The following is a 14,971-nucleotide window of genomic DNA, read 5'->3' as shown; positions in this document are numbered from 1 at the left end:
CTAGTGTCCTGGCCCCACTGATGGACCACCTGATGGCACCTGGTATTTTTGACCACTATACGACAGAGTGTTGGACTGAATGGGCCATTGGCCTGATCCAACACTGGCTTCTCTTATGTTCTTATCATGCGCTGAATATCCCTAGAAATTACAGCAATAGAGACACACACATGATTGCTGTTCTCAGCAAAAGCCTTGATGTCTGCCACAATGGCTTGGATCCCCCCCAAGAATTTCAGTGGGCAGGGAGTTCATTTTCCCCAATTCCCCCCTCCTGCAGTAGCCCTAAATGACCTCTAAAACATTGATCCTTTGGGACAGGAATAGCTTGGAGAGGAAACGAAGCCTTCTACAGGACAAAGGAATCTATGAATATCCCCACCCTCCAACCTGTGCCTGGAAATTCTAAGTGGAATCCTGAAAATGGAAGATGAAGTGGTTAAAGACTGTATGGTTAAATGAATGCAAAATATAGGTTATAATATGGATCTTGCACAGAAGAGTAAACTGTGGAAAGTGAATGTGAAAGTAACTAAATTGGTTGCATTCAAAGAGAATTTGTATAAAATGTATTTAACACCAGATAGTTTTTTTAACTTTTTAGCTAACCTATGTCAAATAGCTGCTGGAAGAGCAAAAAATATGTGGGTACATTTTACCATATGTGGTAGACACACGACACTGTACGCAGGTTCTGGATTATGGTAACATACCTTTATACAGACAGTTTTGCAGATTTCATTACCTTTTCAACCAGAATTGTTCCTACTGAATTGCATACCGAATGATTTTGACAAAAATCAAAGGTATTTTATCATTCATGTAGTAACAGCAGCTAGAATCTTACATGCAACCTTTTGGAAACTTCCAACAATACCTTCTGAATAAGACCTAATAGTGAAGACTATGGAAAGTGTAGAGATAAACTGACTTTGATGCTAAAAGGGCAAATGGAAGAAGATTTTTTCAGACTATGGACTCCTTTTTATGACTCATAAGAACATAAGAACATAAGAGATGCCAATGTTGGATCAGGCCAAAGGCCATCCAATCCAACACTCTGTATCACACAGTGGCCAGAAATACCAGGTGCCATCAGGAGGTCCACCAGTGGGGCCAGGACATTAGAGCCCTCCCACTGTTGACCCCCCCAAGCACCAAGATGACAGAGCATCACTTGCCCCAGAGTCCCCATCTATACCTTGTGGCTAATAGCCACTGATGGACCTCTGCTCCATATGCTTATCTAATTCCCTTTTGAAGCTGCCCATGCTTGTAGCCGCCACCACTTCCTGTGGCAGTAAATTCCATGTGTGAATCACTCTTTGGGTGATAAAAAAGATATACCAAGACATTAACTTTTTAATAATATAATATGAAAAAGCCTTTATGAACTTTTAAAATTTCACAGTCTACCTTTTTTAAATGTGAAATGATAAGTAGAGAAGATTTACATGCAGGAGACTTATTACTTTTGTTTCCTTTCCCTTCTCTACTCCTGTATACCCTAAACATTTAATAAAGTGTATTATAAAAAAAAAGAAAAAGAAATTCTAAGTGGAATCCAAGGCGACACCTAGTTTCACCTGATCTTTTAAAGAAAACCTGCTGACGCCTTCACATGCCTCCCAATACAAAAGCAAGAAAATGCTGATTACCTTTTACTTGGATGGGCGGTGGTATCAAAGGTGGCGCTTGACTGGCAGCAACTCGGCCTATAAAACAGAAGAACCTATTTGTGGTGGAGCGGAACCTGTTTGCTTCCTTATAACAGTTAAACAGAAATCCATTTTGAGACATTTTATAACCAGGAAATTGAAAGCTCAACAGACTTGGCCAGTAGCGGTCAATCATTATTTTGCTAGATGATTAGATATACTAACCCCAGCCATTTGAGTATTCCAGAAAAATCAAAACTGGAAATTTTTCTGGGAAGTTTTCCCAGGCCCTCAATAGACCATTATCTGGATTTAGCACATTCATTTTGACACTGTTAGTAAACAAATATTAGAAGCATCCAGAGTTATTTTTACATCCTAGTACAGGAGCTGTGGTGGCTCAAGTGGTTAAGACGCTGAACTGCAGGCTGTGGAAGGTCAGTAGTTCAGCAGTTCAAGACCCGGGTGCTGCATGACGGAGTGAGCTCCTGTCTCTAGTTCCAGCTCCTGCCAACCTAGCCGTTCGAAAGCAAGAAATTGCAAGTAGATAAATAGGGACCACTTCGGTGGGAAGGTAACAGCGTTCCGTGCACCTTGGTGTTTAGTCATGCCGGCCACATGACCACGGAAACGTCTTCAGACAGCGCTGGCTCTTCGGCTTGAAAACTGAGATGAGCACCGCAACCCTAGAGTCGGATTCAACTGGCTTTCGAGCAAGGGAACCTTTACCTTTACTTTACAGGAACAAATACTTGAGCGGAGTACTTCATTTTGGAAAAGACACAAATCAAGAGTGTTTTAAATGTTATTTTCACACAAATTCAAAGCTTCTGTGGAATCCCTTTTTACTGGGAAACTACCTGAACATTTTTGAACAGACGATAGCATGTACTTTCCTTATATGGTTTAAACAGAAGAAAAAAACGAAGCTACTGAAAACTGTTGCTAACTTGAGGACTGTGCACAATATGCCATGGATGCAGTTGTCCCATCATCTGTTTCAACAGAATGTTATTGTAGTCCATGGAGGTCATAAGGGCACCTTCTCACTTGCATCACTTGTTAGTTTCTTATCAGTTCCGTGATTAAAATATCCCTTCCAGCATCGAATTTCAGCTCTGGCTGTGCAGATCAAATCAATATCAATCAAGAGAACTCATAACTTGGTTTTTAAAATTTGGATTATTACATTTGTGGTTTTATCCCCCACTCCTGCCCACTCTGGTTTACAAATCAATAAAACGTATGTGTGTACTCTCACACATTTCCTAGGGATAATCACCAGAAAAATATTACAGACCACTTTGAAACGGCTACGCTTGCCTAAGACTGTATAAGCAAAGGCATCCATTCGTAGTTTTGATTATATGAAACCATAAATCTTCACAAATAGAAAATTTACTACAGAAAAATTTTCCACCTCCCATCTCTAATTGACGCAGCCACCAAATGGGGACTGGACTCTGTTGCTGAAGCAGACACTTCTCAACAAAAGCCATATACCCTGTTTCCCCGAAAATAAGACCTACCCCCAAAATAAGCCCTAGCAGGATTTCTATGCATTTGTGGTATAAGCCCTAGTGTGTCTTCTTGAGAAAAAATATAAGACAGTGTCTTATTTTCGGGGAAACACGGTAGTGGTCCCGGTCAAATGGGCCAGAAAATGTGGGGGGGAAGCGTGGCTGTTTGCCCCAGAGCAAAGTTTTTCGTTTTTGTTTTTAATCCCCTGCGAGCAGGGTAGCTTTATTATTTTTTTGTTACACCTATACACTACAGAAAAGAAAAAGGGAAGGGAAAAGTTACCCCAGGATAAAGGACAGAAAATAAAAAACCCACACTATAACTAAAATCCCAAGAGAGAGGGTTGTTAACAGTTAGTGTTCTGTTAGTATTAAAAATTAAAAAGTTTTTCGTTTAAGTCAATGTAATCAGAAATTAGTAAGTCCATGTTAGTATCTTCTCCATCATCTTCTGTGTGTGCAAAGAGTCCTTTCATCTTCATCTCTGTTTGCAAATTTCAAACCTCCAAAGAGTTACTTTGGTCCTCTAAGCCGCAAATCATATGTCGCTTTGGCCTCGCCACCTGTTGCTCCTTGGTCGTCGTCCCTGTCTTCTATGTTGACTGCTGCGCCTCCTCCTCCTCCTCCTTGCTGTTCTTCCTCCTTTCCAAAAAACCGCTTCAACCATTCTTCTGCTTTAAAAACCGAGTCTATTTTTTCCCTTTTGTCTTTGTATTTAAACATGACACCCTCTGGGAAATTCCAGCAATATGGAATTTGGTTGATCTGCAATGTGGAAATCAGCGCTTTGTAGGCTTTTCTTTTCTCACGAACCTCGAATGGCACATCTTTTAAAACTCTGATAGTTGTAGTTCCCAGCTGCAGGGGATTGGCTGCTGTTGCTTTGAGGATGTCATCCCTCGTCTGTCTTTGGAGAAACTTGACTACGATTTCACCCGGCAGGTTATTCCGTTTTATGTATTTGGAGTATGATCGATAGACCGTCTCGATTTCTGTTTCCGCTTCTGCCGCTGTGCCGCCCATCGCCGGTGCGATAAGCTCTGCCATCGTCTTTTTCAAGTTCTCTCCTTGCGCTTCAGCTATCCCCTGGAATCTGAGTGTCTTGTTTGCTTTTTCCATCTGTAGGTTCAATAATCTACGTTCCTGTGAATCTTGTCTTTGTTCTAGCAGACCAACTTTCTTTTTGACTTTTTTGGCGTCATGTACTGTCTCTTTAAGCTTTTCCTCTGTTTGGATTGACTTTTTGACCAGCTCGGCAATCTGCTGCTGTTGCTTTGCAAGGCTTTGGTTGGATGCGGTCATCTGCTGGTTAATACCATCGAGTCTATCGTTTATAGGCTTCAGCAGCTCCGATAGCATAGAGAGCAAGTCTCCTGCCTCCTCGCCCCTCGGACTCTGACCGCCCCTCCCAATTTGTCTGCCTGTTTTTCCTCGCACGCCGGCCATTTTTCTGCTTTGTTTACACTAGAAGATTAACTTCACTCTTCTTCGAAAAAACGCTCAAGGTTTTCTGCAAACACAGCTAAGTCTCTTGCACACTTCCGCAATTCTCTTCTCTCCCCCCCCCCTATTTTGTTAATAACATTTCAGTTTGTTTACGCATGGGAAACTTCCCAGACGCCGCTTTCCGGAGGGGGGGGGGAAGAACTCACTTTTTAAAAAAGTTTTTCGCTTGGCTCTTTCTCCGATTCATTGACCGTCTGCATCCAGACTCCTTGTAACTTCTTTAAATCGATAACCCTCGCTGCTTGTCCCGGTCGGCATCGGCTAAGCTCGGTAAAAACCGAACCTCGCAGGGGGAGGACCGATTGGGGCAAAGGAGCGCCTCAATTCTCCGGCATTGCGCCGCAGAAGAGGTCACCCCTCCCACGCCCCCGGCTCGGAGCCTTTCACTAAGGCTCACCTGGGGGTGCCACTTGAGGTGGCACCCCTCCAACCCCACTGGAGTGCGGAATACCTCCCCTACGATCGGGGAGAGTGTCCGCCATCGCCGAGCCACAGACCGGAAGTCTGCCCCAGAGCAAAGTAATGCATGGCAGCCCGATCACATGTCCCGTGGAGGTCCCATGGGTATGCCGTTAGGTGCCGATCACACGGCTATCCTGCGGCGCGGCAAAGAAGCGGTGCGGCGCGATCACACTGGCAATCGTTAGGTGCCGCTTCCGTGGCAAACAAATTTTTTCCCCTCACCACAGTGTGCTCATGTACCGCTGGGCATTTGTGTGCATCCTGTGGGACTTTAAAAAAAAATCCTGTTTGCAATGGGACATGGGCAGGCACCAGATGCCACGGGATTCCAGTAGAAACGCGATCAGACGCCCGCCCTTGCCCCACGTTTTCCAGAAACTAGTACATCCATTGTATTAGTTTTTTACTCTATATCTTCGGCAAGAAGCCACGGGTTAGCCACGGGTGCACTACGCTTCCCAGATGTTGCGGTGTGATCGCGCCCGGAAAATCCGCCTATCATCCGTATCTTTAGCGCAGCAAATGCTCCGTGTGAACGGGACCAGTGTTCCAGCACTCCACCCATGCACTCATGTAAATGGAAAGCGGCATCCATACTATGTTGAACCTTGCTTCACAGGGCATCCTGACAATCAGAGGCAGTTTTCTGGATAGGACAGATTGCAATGGGAAGGAGATGTCAGGAAAAGCTCGTGTGCACACAAGATTCTTTTAAAAACAAATCTTAGGGTAAAGATTGAGAGAAGTTTTGCACATTTTGCTGGTGAAACAGAATTATCATCATCATCATGAATTGTCACAGTCAGAAGTTTGACTGGTAGATGGTGTTCAGCGACAAGATCTAGGCAAGTCCTTGGGAATTGCAGAGGTATCTTCATAGGATTCTTGTTGTTCCAAGCAACACTGTCCTCTGGAGCTGAGCTGGTGTTATTTGCTCAATGCCCAGAATGTCCAGGTGTTCCCTGAGACTTCTAGGCACTGCTCAAAGGGCTCCAGTGACTATTGGCACAATGGTCACTTTCTTCTCCCAGAGGCTAACTCTATTCATAAATCTTGGTATTTTGTGATCTTCTCCTGTTCTTTCTTCTCTATTCTGCTGTCTCCTGGGATTGCAATATCAACCATCTAAACCCTATTTCTCATTTTTTTTCTACAATGGTGATATCAGGGGTGTTATTCTCCAGGTGCATTTGGAAGTCCCAAAGAGTCTTTGTTTCATCATTCTCCATGATCTTGTCTGGTTTGTGCTCCCATGAATTTCTGGCTGATTGTAACCCATACTTTTTGCAAAGATTCCAGTGCAACATAGCTGCAACTCTACCATGATGCTCTCTATAGGCTGCGGTCACACGGAGCATTAGCCACGCTACAGAGACGGAAGATAGGCGGATTTTCCGGGCGCGATCACAGCGCCACATCTGGGAAGCGTAGAGCTCCCGTGGCAAACCCAAGGCTTCCCGTCAAAGATGCGGGGTAGAAAACTAGTACCTCCGAGGTACTAGTTTCCGGAAATTACGGGGCAAGGGCGGGTGCCTGATCGCGTTTCCGGTGGTTGGTCGGGGCATCCGGCGGCTGCCCATGTCCCGTCACTAAAAGGTTTTTTTTCCCCAAGTCTCCACGGGATGCACACAAGCACTCAACGGCGCATGCGCACACTTTGTTTAAAAACAAACAACACAGCCCCCTCCTCTTTTCCGTACCCCCCCACTCCTGGCTCGGCCTGCTCGAGAGGAACTCTCTGCACCGGGCGGCAGAGGGAGAGGTGCAGGGGGGGGCATGGCGGGAGGGCGGCCCGGCTGACACTCCTCCTGGAGGGGACTGGACGGAGGACACAGTTTGCATTCCTCTGCAGCCCTGGAAGGGCTAGAGAGGCCGCTTCTTTGCCACACCGCAGGATTGTCCTGTGATCGGCACCTCCCCCCTAACCACGGGATCTCTACGGGACCTCTACGGGACGTCTGATCGCGCAGCTGCGCATTATTTTGCTCCGGGGCAAACAGTCACACTCCCCCCCCCCCCCGCGCGCGCGCGCATTTTCCTGCCCGTGTGACCGGGGCCATAGTCAGTCTGGGCAATTTTACTGCAGGCACTAACCACATGGGTTGACCGTTTCAATCCTTTGTCTTGCAAAGTCGACATTCACTGTCATCACTGCCTTTTTTATTATCATCACTATTATTACTTTTATTCTTACTTGCTCAGTGTCTGATGGCTTGTGCATAACTCCAGGGCAGAACTATAAGTGATACTCAACATGGACTGCCACCAAATAGGACAATCCCTTCCTGAATTCTTCCATCCACACACCCCAGTCATGTTTACTCAGACTTGCACTGTTTCCCTTCCCTCACCAGCATCAGACGGGACAGAGCAGGTGGCTCTGGCAAAATATAACTAGGAGATGGGTCGGACGTTGACACAGGGCCTCCACTTTCAGCACCAGCCTTCGGCCAAGTATCATACATAGTTCCAACTTCTGCTCTTTGAGAAGCAGTAGCTGCTGCTGAAAGAGGTGTGGACCATCGTGCCGTTTAGGTGTTAGGGCAGCACCACGGGAGCCACATGGGCGTGGAGCCTCATCAGCGCATGGGCTCTCACTACTCAGTCTTTCCCCCCAAACCCCAGCTGAGCAATGACTGCATGGGATGAGCTTGCGAGTTTGGCTTCACTCACATAATGGTGAGCTATTAAAAATTATAGCAGCCCTATGGCATTAATCCACAGAAACGTTTTGTCAAACATATTTGACACAATGAGCATCAGACATTCTCACAAAAGTTCTGCGACAGGGAACACTCAAAATCCAGTCAAACTACAGATTACAAAACCCTGCTAAAATACGACATAAAAGTTAGCCCAATGATAGGAAATCTTATGGCATTTCTGCAGGGACACAGGCTAAGACTGGGGAGGCCCCCCAAGCATCAAACAGTAAGAGAATGAGGGGCTAACCTGGATTTGATCTGGGAAAGCTGAGCAGAAATCTTTGCTTCTTTCAGAGATTTCAACAATACTGCCCAGATGGCTTGGCTGGCTTGAGAGCAAAGCCAGAAAAATAGTAGGCAATCTATATTTATGTATTATTATTTATTTAATTAGACTTTTATGCTCCCCTTCCCGCAGGCGGGCTCAGGGCGGTTCACAACACATCCAAGACAGACACATGCATGGCTCATGCCTGATGACACATATAGATGAGCAAGCAGATCAGACACCAGACAAAACTAACAGTGGAGCCAGTTCACATGTTCGACTGGGAGTCATCAAGTCAAGTCATCAACCAAGATTGTACACGCATGTGCCAACCAGTGTTCCCTCTAAGCTGAGTTAGTGTAAGCTAGCTCAGTTTTTTAGCCTCTGGCTCATACATTTTTGTCTTAGCTCAGGAAGGATGGCTCCAGAGCAAACTAATTTATGCAGTAGCCAAATTACTTGCTCACAACTTTAATGCCAGTCGCTCACAGAGTAGAATTTTTGCTCACAGGACTCCATAGCTTAGAGGGAACATTGGTGCCAACCCCATTTATGCCAGCATCTCTAGCTGACCGGCTGCAACATTAACCTGCTCTTTTGAAGAACGAAAAGGTATCTCTAATACAAGTTTACTTCATAAAAGTGTTGCCGGTAATAATTTGGGAACAATCGTCAAGATCAATCAGAATTAGCATCACTATGCCTATTGCAAAGGCACACAACTGAAAGACCTTTTGGAATGACATCAGAATGTTCTGAGCCACATGCCTTAAGTTATTGATTGACAGACATAACACTACTAAAGGAGACGACGTGAAAGCAGACATGGAAGAATGCCATAACACAAAAGTTATAATCAAGAGCTTTCTTGTTCCAACCTTCCAAATGACTTCTCTATATGAAACTGGGGGGGGGGGGGGGGGGGAGAGATTCAGAGCTTGCCACAAGGGCAATCAAAAAAGTATTTTAACGGAAGAGAAGCAAGTTTTCCAATAAAAATAATAAAGGGAAAGATCTCCCAAAGCAGGAAAATTCCCAGGCACCTGGAGAAATAAGTCACCAAGCCCTGAAATATTCAAGCACAAATGAAAGCGAAATATTTCTAAGCACCACTGATTTCAGGGAGAAAGCTTTAAGGCAACACGCACAGGCTTCCCCCTGCACATTCCAGCCTTCTCAATTAACTGTACTAGCAGAATTAAGTTCTTATGACTCCAATAAGAAGAGCCAGAAGATTCTCTGCTTTGTTCTCTAGATCTGGATCCTTTCTACGCATCCATAATCCTTCAATACAACAGAAGCAATTTTCACCGAAACTGGAGATGACTGAGTTAGACCTGTGATCTCAGTGACAGAGTCAGGAAGTTCTGTGTTTTTATTAATAAAAGACTGGACACGTGGCACGAATTATTCAAAAGTTGCAGGGTACTGTTTGTCTACACAGCAAACCAGGCAATTAGTTCCTGCCTTAACTTCTAAAACACAGGCAAGCATAAATCTCTCTGGCAGAGAAGGACTTTCCTATCTTTACAACATCAAAGTGTCAAGTTTTACCCTGACAGCTCATTGCCGAAGGCAGAGGTTACGTTACCACTGGCAAGCACGGAGAAGCCAACTTTTATTAGGAGGAGCCCAACTTTTATTAGGAGGAGCGTCTTTCTTGTAAAACAGGCAGTCGCAGTAAAATTATTTAAGAAAAGGTCAAGCCATAAACTTTGATCAGGAGAAAACGATCTCCACGAAATGTCAAGGTTTACTGTCGAACTTTAAGACAGCACTGCACAATATACCCTTTAAGGGAAAGAATTTTTGTGCCTTACGGTTTAACAAAAATATAGTCATTGACTTAAGGAAAATCTGACAAGCTGAGTTATAAGACAACTTATCTTAGGATCAAGCAAGGGTTGAAGACAACAATGATTAAAGCTTCAAATATATTCCCTCCCAGAACATAGCTATTACATACAGAAGGGGTCTAAAGAACCTGATGCAAACTGCCTTTGTCTTCTATGGAAAGCTTCCCAGTGGACAAGAAAAGCAGGCGAAATTGTATGTTATTACCCAAAGCTTGTTTCACAACCGTGTGCATGTACAAAAACAAGCAGATGGTCAAAACCTGGCATTAACTGACTTGTCCGCGTCAAGTCCTAAATGTTGTGTTTTAATATGACAACCAGAGTGATAAGTATGAATAGTTCTGGCATTTAAGAGCGGAAAACTGAAACGAAAGCTTCCACTTTGCTATGAACTGGCTAGCCTTGGGGAAGTCTCTTGGGTGCCATCCTCAGTTCGCCAACCTGTATAAAAGGCTCGCGGATCTATTTCAGAGAGAGGACGCAAAAGGTTGGATGAGGCAGAGACTGCGACATATGCAAAGTGCTACAAAGAGGATAACGGTCCAATGGGTATTATAAATTAAGGCAACCATTTCCAGAAGTTTTAACAGCAAGGAACCATTTTCTACATGGTCTATGTGCCTCACGGGATTCTCAGTTCATGAGGCAGGGACCTCACATGAACTCAGAGTACCCCTCTGCATCCCAGGCATGCACCTTTACACCTGCTGCCTAATTGACAGGCTATTCCTCCTCCTATCAAGTGACACTGACTACATGGATATGTCTTACCTTCAAAGGAGGAAATATTGTATATTATATCTATAGTTACAGCGTTGTATTATAGTTACAGCAGGGGTCATTTCCTGCAGGAGCAGAGCTCCGGCAGTAAAGAGCCCAGGGGGCGGGCACATGCAACAAGCCCCACCCCCTACCCCAACTAACTTGCTCCTATCAGTACCACCACTTTGAAAGTGACTTCAGAATTAGAAATGCTGCAAGGTGATTTGACCTGTGATTTACAAAGTAGTGCCTACTGAGAACCACAACCAGAAATCCTGCGACCGCATTTGCAAGAAATGAGACAGGGCCCAGTAAGGAACCAGGTAGAAAGAGTTGCTGCAGCAGCAACATCGCCCACTGTGGCAGAATTAAAAATTGCAACCCAAGAATGCTCTAGCTTGCAAGTCCCCAGAAGACATCCCCAATAAGACCTGAAAGGAAGATTAAACCAAAGTATGCACACCTGTCGCTGTTCTTGGCACACCTCCTTCAGGGACTGAGGAACTTGCATCATGTGCTCCTGTGCTGTTTTTCTGACCATCTGAGGTATAAACTCTTACTTGACTGGTTGGAGAAAGAGGCAGATGGTTACACGGCAGCAGACGGGAGAAACTTCCTAGTCTGACAGGCACCTGCCACCCTGTAGAAAGGAAAGGAAACCGTCCTGTGTTAGAAAGAAGCAACATGAAAATAAAATGGTCAGTTTTCGTCTGAAGCACTGTTGCTGGTCTATCACAAATAACTTGGATATATTAACTGTTGTCTCTGCATCCAACACTGCCGGAGAATTCCAGGAGATTCCTATTTATTTTCCCTTATAATGCACACACCGTACTCAAAACCCACATTATCATAACCTCAACTACGGTCTCAAGGTTCACAAACAGGCTCTTTTAAGATCAACCTCTGCTACAGTAAACCCCACTAGCAGACACAGAAGACATTACATGTTCCTGGATAATGGGGCAGAGCTACTGCTAAGTCAAAGAGCATGTGGGAAGTCCAAGCCCTGCCTTCTCCGGCTAAAATCGATCTTGTGTAATCAGGCTAGGAAAGACCTCTTTGCTTGAGATCTCGGCTGGGCCACCCATACAAGGGTTCAAGCCCTGCTAGGGGATCAATGTACCCATGTGAGGAGGCGTGCAGGCAGTCCCGAATTCATTCCCCAGCATCTCCAGCTAAAAGGATCTCAAGTTGTCTGGGCTGGTGAAAGCCTCACCTATCCTATCCCTTGGAAAGCCACTATGGGTCAGAAGAGACATTACTGAGCTAAACAGTCCAATGGCTTGACTCTGTATAAGGTAGGGCTCAACAAACCCCAGGCGCCAGGTCGCCATGACACCTAGAAATTACACTGTGGTGCCTAGTATTTTTAGCAACCATTTTATTGTAGTGTCTCTCAATGAGAAGTACAAAGCTTATCTTATCATTTCACATCAGAGTCAGTTTTGCTGCGTGGCATAAAAATGCACACGCATGAAGGCATTTTCACTGCTTGTTTATATGTTATCTTTACACCATTCACTGGTGGTAGACGAATTCGTTGCTAAACCAGCTGCTTTCTATACTGGCTCCAACATGCAATTAAATCGAGCTCTTAAAGCAATAAGGGAATTAACAGAAATAGGGGAGAGGTTAGGCTAGCCTTTTGTTGTAGTGATGACACCCAGGGCTATCCCTGCATTTACACACAACACTTTGTCCCACAAGCATTGTGGTAGTAATAATTTAAAAGTACAGTAATTAATATACAAAACTCTGAAGCCTGAAAAACAAGTCTGCTTCCTAAACTTGGGGGGCTGGTTCCTAGAGCCATAGAAATTTCATCAAGGCCTGCTGTAAGGCAGCTTCAGATGAGCCTAACTACAGGCCTAAAACCAGTCATTCATATTATGAACAGGGAACTTTCCATCTTTTCATCATTTTTCTTTCCCTTTCAAGCTGTTTACATTCCCCAAATGACTCACGATGGCCTGTGTTACGCAGGCAAGCTAGCAGAGGGGGGGGGGGGATAGAGTATGAGCTTTGAACTCCTAGACAATTTACAGGCCTAAGAACACCACAGTAGCACGTTGCGAGGGGGATGTTGAATGTGACAGAAAATGACTAGAATTCCCAAAACATTATTTCAAGGGCTCAGGGCACCAAGGCAGGCCCTTTCTAGCTTTCCTTTAAGAAAAAAAGATTCACTGAATGAATGAATGAATGTAATTTATTGCAGTCCACGACCAGATACAAGTTCACACAGCACATCACTTTTAAATATGAAGGAATAGATGTTAAAACACTCCAAATGATGAACAGATATAAAATTATAACAGAGTAGCTAATTAAAATATATGTAAAAGTTAATTAAAATAATTAAAATATATAAAAGTTAATAAAATAATATAAAACTATTCAATTATAAACCTAAAAGTTAAAACAAGCACTATTTAATCGAATCTAAAACAGAACTCAGAACTAAGAGACAGAACTAAAATTTATTACATACTCTAATCTCCTGAGCACAGAATTTGGCTGTTGCTTTAGTAATAGCTGCTTTTTCATCTGCTAATAGTTTATCTAAGCATACCCTGTCTGACACAACAGCTGATCTGTCAACAATGGACAGAAATGTACTATACCAGAATACCCTTTATTTTGTCTTTCAAGGGTATCATCAAGAACCTAGCACAGGAGTACCCCAAAAAAGGTACATAAGAACATAAGAGACGCCAATGTTGGATCAGGCCAAAGGCCCATCCAGTCCAACACTTTGTGTCACACAGTGACCAGAAATACCAGGTGCCATCAGGAGGTCCAGCAGTGGGGCCAGGACACTAGAAGCCCTCCCACTTTTGACCCCCCCCAAGCACCAAGAAGACAGAGCATCACTTGCCCCAGAGCCCCTATCTATACCTTGTGGCTAATAGCCACTGATGGACCTCTGCTCCATATGCTTATCTAATTCCCTTTTGAAGCCGTCCATGCTTGTAGCCGCCACCACTTCCTGTGGAACATAAGAGACGCCAATGTTGGATCAGGCCAAAGGCCCACCCAGTCCAACACAGAATCTCATGAAGGAACTGGAAGAATTGACTCAGTAATAGCACGATTTAGGTGGAGTAGCCAAAATGGTCTGAAGCATCAGAACAAAGTTTGAGTCCGGTGGCACCTTTAAGGCCAACAAAGTTTTATTCAAGGTGTACGCTTCTGTGTGCAAGCACACTTCCTCAGATACACCTCTGAGGAAAAGTGCTTGCACACGAAAGCTTATACGTTGGATAAAACTTTGTTGGTCTTATAGGCGCCACTGGACACAGACTTTGTTCAGTAATAGCAAGGAAGGAAACGCAGTGAGCCTATCAGGGCCCTTGAGGGGACAATATATTCCAGAGAGCCTGGAAGCAATGAATTATGCAAAGCAGAAGGAAGCACAAGCAGTGTCTGGGTAAACAAGAATGCAGGCAGCAACATGTGCAGCAGGGGGAAAGGATTAAAAAGGAACAACAAATCAAGAACTGCAGCCTGAGGGTCAATGAAGTCAGGCTGTTCTGTTGTTGGGAGTTCAAACTTAAGAGAACTAGCTTTTTAAAACATCCACACATCAAGATAAATACATGCAAATGAGATTTTTCTCCTCTTCCCTCCCGCCTCCCACACAGGTACCAATCTTATTAAAGTGAGATTAAAGGAACGTCTATGGCACAGTCTTTTCACATTATCGACCATCTTGGATCTTAAAATGAACTTTAATCTTTATTATGTACTGTAGAGCACCATTTTAGCTTGTATTTATTGAAGTTTTAATGTACTTTATGTTTTATTTCGGCATGGCCGCTGTTAGCTGCCCTGGGCCGTATGGGGAGGGAGGGATACAAATCCCAAAATAAATAAATAAATAAATATTTTAACACCTTGGATTTCATGTGAAGCAGCTGCTTATGTGAAAGCCACACACACACGCCCTTACAAGCTTGGTAAAGATCTAAGGGGGGGGTCTGTAGTTTTCAGATCGGGTTCTTTCAGCTGCAGAGCCCCTCCACCCAGAATGAAATCCAAGATGGCACCATGTCAGAAAATCAGTATCTGAACAGGTCCCAAATCATGTGGAAGAGGAGATTGGATTTATACCCCGCCCTTCACTACCCAAAGGAGTCTCAGAGCGGCTTACAAACTCCCTTCCCTTCCCCTCCCCACAACAGACACCCTTGTGAGGTAGGTGGAGCTAAGAGAGCTCTGACAGAAACTG

General features: G+C 44.4%; 1 protein-coding gene across 1 annotated transcript in view; it reads right to left on the bottom strand.

Moving 5' to 3' along the window:
• The window catches only part of SLC30A9 (solute carrier family 30 (zinc transporter), member 9), a 52,345-nt gene that overhangs the window by 34,866 nt on the left and 2,508 nt on the right, over window positions 1–14,971 (bottom strand). The window contains exons 2-3 of the mRNA XM_015413737.1: window positions 11,201–11,377; window positions 1,659–1,715 (exon numbers count right to left, since the gene is read on the bottom strand). Coding sequence (XP_015269223.1) covers window positions 1,659–1,715; window positions 11,201–11,377 — 234 coding nt within the window. The remainder of the gene's footprint in view (window positions 1–1,658; window positions 1,716–11,200; window positions 11,378–14,971) is intronic.

Source organism: Gekko japonicus, unplaced genomic scaffold (genome assembly GCF_001447785.1).
Source record: "Gekko japonicus isolate JY-2015 unplaced genomic scaffold, Gekko_japonicus_V1.1 scaffold670, whole genome shotgun sequence".
Taxonomy (NCBI): domain Eukaryota; kingdom Metazoa; phylum Chordata; class Lepidosauria; order Squamata; family Gekkonidae; genus Gekko; species Gekko japonicus.
This window is presented reverse-complemented; position numbering and strand designations above follow the sequence as displayed.